We start from the raw sequence: 6,754 nt of genomic DNA on the forward strand, positions 1-6,754 counted from the left end.
GGAAGCTGGCCAGGTGCATCCCTAGTTTCAAAGGCAGCTCTGCGAGGCTGGGAGGTTCCTCACTGCTGACTGCAGCACCACGGGCTGAACACGCACTGACAGCTCTGCAGTGCTTGAACCAGAGCCCAGCCCAGGCTGCAGCTGGTGCTCCCTGGAGCCAAGCACCGGTGATTGCTTTGGGCACTCTGAGGGCATTTGTTGCTCTCTGTGCAGGGAACCACCTTGTCTTGTACCTGCAACTGGCTGAGCTGCCCTGGGGCTTCCTGCTGATGCCACCTTCCTGTCAGGAGTGGCAGGGCAGTACACCTGCAGTTTGTACCTGCCCGTGGGGTACAAACCTGTACACCGGGTCTGAGCAAACGCCTGCCTGTGCAGCTGTCCCAGGCCTGGCTCGGGTGTGCCCTAATGCCTTACCCGAGGGCTGAAGGCAGAGGGGAGCCTGCTCAGGAGCGCTGCACTGCTGCGGAGCAGGGCACACGGCACTGCTGTGCCCGAGCAAAGCCCCCTCGTGCCTCCGTGACCAAGGTGTCACTGCGGGCCGGTAGCGCCTGCCCCGATCCCATCTGGGGCTGTGCAGATCGGCCCTGCACTGCCCTTTCCTCTGCACCGGGGCAGGCAGGGCCGCAGGAGAAGCCTTGCTGAGCACATGCAGGTGCCACAGCACCGGGGACTGTCTCTGGCTCATTTTACACCACACACACACTGGTCAGAGTTCCTGGGCGTTTACTATTGCCTTGATGGAGCTGCGCAGCTCGTCACTTATGTCAGCAGCCATGCAGAGCTCCAGGATCTTCACAGCCTGGGTGATGAGGTACATGGGAGGCTGCATTTTGTTCCACTGCTCATTGGAAGGGAAGTTGAGGCATCCCCGCATCCTTTCGAAGAGCTGCAGGATCCTCACGCGGAAGGCAAGCAGCAGGAGCTCATCCTCACCCAGCCGGGCTGGAGGAGGCAGCTGGCTGCTGGTGCTGACCTGCAAAACAGAGGACACGTGTCAGCAGAGCCAGCCGAGCTGGGGACGGGGCTTCTGTCTCCAGCAGACAAACCTGCCCCTGTGACAGGAGCCTGCAGGGGAAAGGAGCTGCCCTGCACCCTGCCCACATGGCTCACAGCTCTTCTCCCTGTGGCAGAGCCAGGTGACCTTGGGGATGTTGCCAGGGAGTGGAGTCCCACACTGTGGCTCCTTGCAGCGAGCTGGGGCTGGCAAGTGCCCCATCTCCATAGGAGTGGCAGGAATACAGGCATCTCCACAGCTTTCTTTTTGGGGATGGAGCATGGGACAACATAGGGCACATCCACCACAGGATAAGCACAGAGGAGAGCTCCCCTGGCTGCCCCACTCCCGCCGTGGGGAGTGGCTCAGCACAGGAACAATTACCTGCACTTTGGTTCCCATGTTGAGTTTTGCTTGTCGCCCCATGGCAAGGAAGGAGATGAAGATCTTGTCCTGGGCCAGGATCCTGACCCCCACGTGGCGGTTCAGGGAGATGAAAATGGGGCTCAGTGGCACCTGAGGTCCTGGTGACAAGTTCGGCCACATCCACCTTCTCACCCTGTTGCCTGCTTGGTCCAAATACTGCCCACCCTGGATACTCATATTTATCCTAAAGAAGGGGAAACGGAAGCTCTGAACCCTGTCAGCTCCTGTGGCAGAAGCTCTCTTATCCCCCTGAGGGATGGACAGAGGCACGGCAGGGACAGGGTCTGTCCCCACCTCTCAAGGCACAGCTGGGTTGCCTTGCTGCTCTGGAGGCACCCAAAGCAGGGCCTACGAGCTGCTGAATTTGTCTATTTTTGGACACTATTAACAACAGCCTTTATGGCCTTTGAAATGTCAGTGCACAGAGGAGACAGCAAAGCTGCTGAACGCACCACTCATCTCCGGTCGGGTAATAGCATGTGCTCCTGCCATCAGACTGAAACAGTGCTCGGATTTTGAGTGTCCTCCGCTCGTCCTCCTGTACTATGCACATCAGCTGGTCTCTGGCTTGTGTAATGATGATGGCCAGGTTTCCAGATGGATAGCTGCTGCTAGGTAAGGTGTTTGTAACCCCCTGCTGTGCTTGGTTGATCTGTTATTACACACTAAATACTTCTGGGTACTACTCTGGGGTGTAAAATATATATAATCTTATTTTTTATATATATGTATTTTATATATATATATATATAAAATCTGATATATTACCCAGAGCACTGTGTTAAAGGTGTGCTTCCTTGGGCTGGGTCTGGAAGCTAGAGCTCATTGGAGCTGCTGGCTGTTCTTGGAAACCTGAGCCCAGGAGCTGTGTCAAGATTCACTTCCGCTGCTCCTCAGAGCGAGTGGGAGCGATGAGCTGGGTTGTAATAAAGTGGACCCCGACACACTTAAAATTAGTAACAGCCCTGGACTAAGGCAGGCAAGTGAACCCTGTAAAGGATACAATAACTGCAAGGTTCCGTCTGGGAGCATGGTAAGGAATTTCTTTCCATTTTTGTAGTACTTCTGCACCAATTTACCCTTCCCCACCTAAGAATGGAAGGACAAAACGGATGAGAGCAGTCTGGCACGGCTGCCCTGTGAAAATGGGCCGCAGGTACCTGCCTTTTTCCCCAGATAACTGAAGTCGTAGCCGAGGACGCTGCGGGACATGGGCTTCTTGTCCCACTTGAGCTTTTTCTCAGGCTCGGGCTCCTCTTCAGGCTGGGACTCGGGCTCAGACCCAGGCTCCTTCTCCAGCTCGGGCTCTTCCTCGGGCCGAAGCTCCGGCTCGGGCTCCTCGGGCCGGGGCTCCGGCTCGGGCTCCTCCTTGGGCTGGGGTTCCAGTTCAGGCTGCTCCTCGGGCCAGGACTCGGGCGTGGGCTTCTCCTTGGGCCGGAGCTCGGGCTCAGAAAGGTACTCAGGCTCGGCTGCACTTGCAACAGGCACTGGTGACCCGGCTTTGGGAGATGGGAGTTCCTGGGAAGGCTCGTAGGAAATGGGTCCAGCTTGCTGTGACCCTGCAGAGCACAGGGAGGACTTCTGTGCAGCAGCGAGGGTTGGCAGTGCCCACCGTGGGGCTGCCAATACCTCTGCTGTAACTGGGGGAGTTCCTGGCTCAAACACTCCATCCTGACAGTCTGTCTCGGGGTGTTTTCTAACAAGGGCAGTCCAAAGCGCTCAGCTATTTCAGAGCACAGGATTATGATAAAATATAGCATTTTTTTCAATTACGTATATACACACATCTGTGTAAAGAACAACTTTTTGGGATAACATTTGACTCCACGCACTGGAACCGACCATTTGAGATCCCAGTGCTGCAGAAGCCTCACTGCCCTGCCACTCTCTGTGAAAACATGCCCATATTGTAAATCTGGTTCACCTGTCAAAACTCCTCCTCTATCTAAAGGCTGCTCAGTCATTCACAGCCTGGGCTAGGAATTGGTGGAATATCCACCTGATCAGACAAAATATGGGCAAGCCTCATTTTGGCAGTTCCTACTTCCTAAGGGCTTGGCTTTGCCATCTTATCCTCACAGGTCAGGTTCTGTGCATCTCAGCTGACATCACAGATACATACTGAAAATCATGACAAACTGTGCCAAGGGATGTGCCTGCTCTTGTGCTCATGTGTGAGAGATGATTTAATATGGCTGTATCTATATCTAATTTAATGAGATTGCATATCTGACAATGCACTAACATGTTGCTGTATAAAATCCTCCAGTCAGAAACCAGCAATTCCACTGAATACACTGCTGAGATAAATGGACAAATCCATAAGGAAATACCAGCTCACCTTTAGTGGCACTCTGCCTTAAAGACTGGTCAGCCAACTCTCTAGCCAGGTGTCTCTTCTGCTGCCTGGAAAATAGAAGTGTTGTTGACACCTCATGTACCATGTTTAGAAAGCTGCAAGTAGTGGATACCCCTGGTGTACGAACACAATTTCTGAATCTGTTTTTCTCTCTGCTCCCAATTCCAAGTAACAGGCAGCAGAGTGTCACCAAAACACTCACACCTCAGCAGAAAGGAATTGCACCCACACAGATTCCAGTGAACAGACTGCCACTGCAGTGGCATCTCTGCTGGCAGGAGAGCTGGATATTGTAATGTGCTTTGGATCAGGATTTTATGTGAAAGAGGAGGACAGATGCCCACAAGATCAAGAAAACAGCTCATATTCAAGAATATTTTCACTATTCTTGAGTAGCTTCCTATGAATCTGACAGTGGTTTGGTGTGTGCTCTGTACATAGTAGGAGGCACTTGCACCCTCAGATTGTGAAGGATTTTTGAGGAGAACAACAGTTTACTTCCAGCTGTACTGGTTTAGTTTTCCTTTTCCCTGTGGCTTAGACTTTCCCTGGAGGATCAAACTCTTGCACAAGCTTTGGGTCTCCTGCTAAACAGCCTAAAAACTTGCAGAGTTCTTGTGTGTGACTCTGGAAACTGTAATCCAAACAGTTTATGGATCAAAATGGAAATACAAACACCAGCTTTGTTTCAGTGCCAGAGGTAGAAGCTACACCCAAATACTGTCCCTTCCCACAGCTGTGGGGTTTTTTTGGCTCTACCTGTCTCTAGATAGTTCGTCTGTCAGCACTGGAATTAACATTTCACTCAGCACATGCCTTGCCACCTCCTTGTGCAGCCTGGCAATACAGGAGCCGGGAGGGACCAGAGAGAATCAGAAATTCTTCTTTCATCCCTCTCCCTGCGGTTTCTTAATGCTCCTTTCCCCCTCAAAGCTTCCTGTTCATTACACAGACCTGATCCCCAGTTCTCCCAGTACCTCCCAGTTTGCTCCTTTGACAGCAGCATGTTGGCTTCAGAGCCGGGGGATTCCTGGGTGCTGACAGCTCTGGGAAGGCTGCTGGCATCCTCGAGCCTCTTCCTCTCCTTCAAGATGAACTCATAGAGCTCTCGGCTGCGCCGGCAGCAGAATCTCTGCAAGGCGAGAGGGCAGAGCCGTGAGCGCGGCTGCCCCGCAGCGCAGCCCCGCTCGCCCTCCCCGCCGGCTTACGCCTTCCTGGTCCTCGGAGAGAGCCCCGTCCTCGGGCAAGGGGAACGGCCTCAGCAGGCTGCCGCAGTACTCGCACCTTGGCTCAGCATCCTCCTCTGCCTGCAGCGGTGGCGGGGAGAGCGGGGAGGGGGCCCCCAGATCCCCCGTGAGCGGTGAAAATGCGACAGATGTGACAAAGCACCTAAGGGCACTCAGACAGACCCATGTCTGGGGTACCTTGGAATGATTTAACTCACAACATTAGGCTCAGGAAACCACCAAAAAGAATAGCAATGTGTTGTGAATAAATCAATAAATGCCCCCAAAACTGGTATTTGTGAGTTCTGCACCTTCCCAGGGAAGCTGCGAGCACAGAACACTGCAGCTGAGGATTTGAATGCATTACAGAGAGAAAAACTCCATTTGTGGGAGTTTCTGAGGAAGCACCAGCAGGCTTGGTGATACAGAGCTGGTCACATCTGAGCAGATGCAAACCAGGTTGGCAGCATGGTGTGTTTTGAGGATGGGTACTGGATATCCTGAAACAAAATTCCCTTGCTCCCCACCTCGTGCCTCGAATTAACTCTTTGGTGACTTTGCTAAGGGTTACCGGGAACTCTGTGCCCTGCTTGTATTCGGTGTCTGTACCTATTTATATACATTTAGACAAAATATTCTGCTGGGATTCAGCAGTGGGGAGAGGCTGCACAGCCTCTTGCTGTCCAGGCTGTTTCAACAGCCTCGCAGCAGAAAAACCTGTCACGAAGGGGCTGCTTTGCGGGCTCGGCAGAGGGCGTTGGTTCCACGTTTTCCACACGGAACCGTGTGAATGAAGCCTCGGGGAGCGGCCCCCCAACTGACCTCGTGGTGTACGTTTGCCTGTGATGACTCGGGTCTGTAGGCCAGGAGGGTGGGCAGGCCCGTGGGGGCGGGCTGCGGGCTGGCCGGTGGTGTCCCGCACGGCGGCTGTGCCGGGTGGTTCGTGCCCTTCCCGGGGGGCGGGAGCGAGCGGGGCTCGCCCGCCTCATGGTGCGCCCCATCGTCCGCCCCTCCGCCGGGCGCCGCGGCGAGGCCCAGCCCGTCCATGCCCGGCCGCCACGGGCGGCGCCCGGGCTGCGCGGGGCTGGGGGACCCGAGCCCCCGCGCTCGGTCCTGGTCCCGCCGTCCCGGCGCTCCGCGCCTGCCGAGCCCCGGAGCGGCTGGGAGCTGCAGCGGGGGTGACACGCGTTACCAAACCCGACGTGGCTGCCGTTCGGACACGAGCTGTCTGCAGCTGGACACTGCCCCGGTGGACTCCTTACACCTGTGTCACACGCCTGTCACACATCTTCCTGATCTCTCCCGTAGGACTTGGCGCTGCCGAACTTCTCCAAGGGATCTGCACATACCGCTCGGAGAATAAACCCAGGCAGGTTCGGATTCCTCGGGAGAGCAGGTGTGTGCTACTTTACCTGTGCTGTCGGTCAGAGTTCGCAGTGAGTTCCACAACAGAGAAGTCAGTTTCACTTATTTTCCAGACGGAAAGAGCATGCTGAGGTGCGGCCAGTGCATCGGCGGCTCCCCGGTGTCGGTGCCGAGCTCCCGGTGGCTGTGCGAGATCGCTCCCACGCCTTCCTGGGCTCTGGCCGCGGCGCGACGGAGCCGAGCGCCTGGCCCGACCGCACAGGGCCGGCTCGAGGTGCGCTGTGCTCGCTCCAAACTCGCCAGTCCCTGGACAGGTGCGCTTCAATTTGCGTCTGAAGCGGGAATAGTTTTTAGGGAGAACTCTAGAACCGCAGCAGGTGCTCC

At 55.3% G+C, this 6,754-nt stretch overlaps 1 protein-coding gene across 1 annotated transcript; it reads right to left on the reverse strand.

Annotated features, from left to right (window-relative positions):
* Positions 1–3: 3 nt before the first annotated feature.
* ERICH6 (glutamate rich 6) lies at positions 4–6,052 on the reverse strand. Its single transcript, XM_041406062.1, has 9 exons — positions 5,828–6,052; positions 4,988–5,086; positions 4,757–4,911; positions 3,762–3,826; positions 2,585–2,979; positions 2,424–2,509; positions 1,873–2,025; positions 1,379–1,604; positions 4–973 (listed from the first exon to the last, which is right to left on the reverse strand). The coding sequence occupies exons 1-9, from the start codon at positions 6,050–6,052 to the stop codon at positions 707–709; spliced, it is 1,671 nt and encodes a 556-aa protein (XP_041261996.1). The 3' UTR covers positions 4–706.
* Between the last annotated feature and the right edge of the window lie 702 nt (positions 6,053–6,754).

The sequence above is a fragment of the Onychostruthus taczanowskii genome, unplaced genomic scaffold (genome assembly GCF_017590055.1).
Source record: "Onychostruthus taczanowskii isolate IOZ18803 unplaced genomic scaffold, ASM1759005v1 scaffold24, whole genome shotgun sequence".
NCBI classification, from domain to species: Eukaryota; Metazoa; Chordata; class Aves; order Passeriformes; family Passeridae; genus Onychostruthus; species Onychostruthus taczanowskii.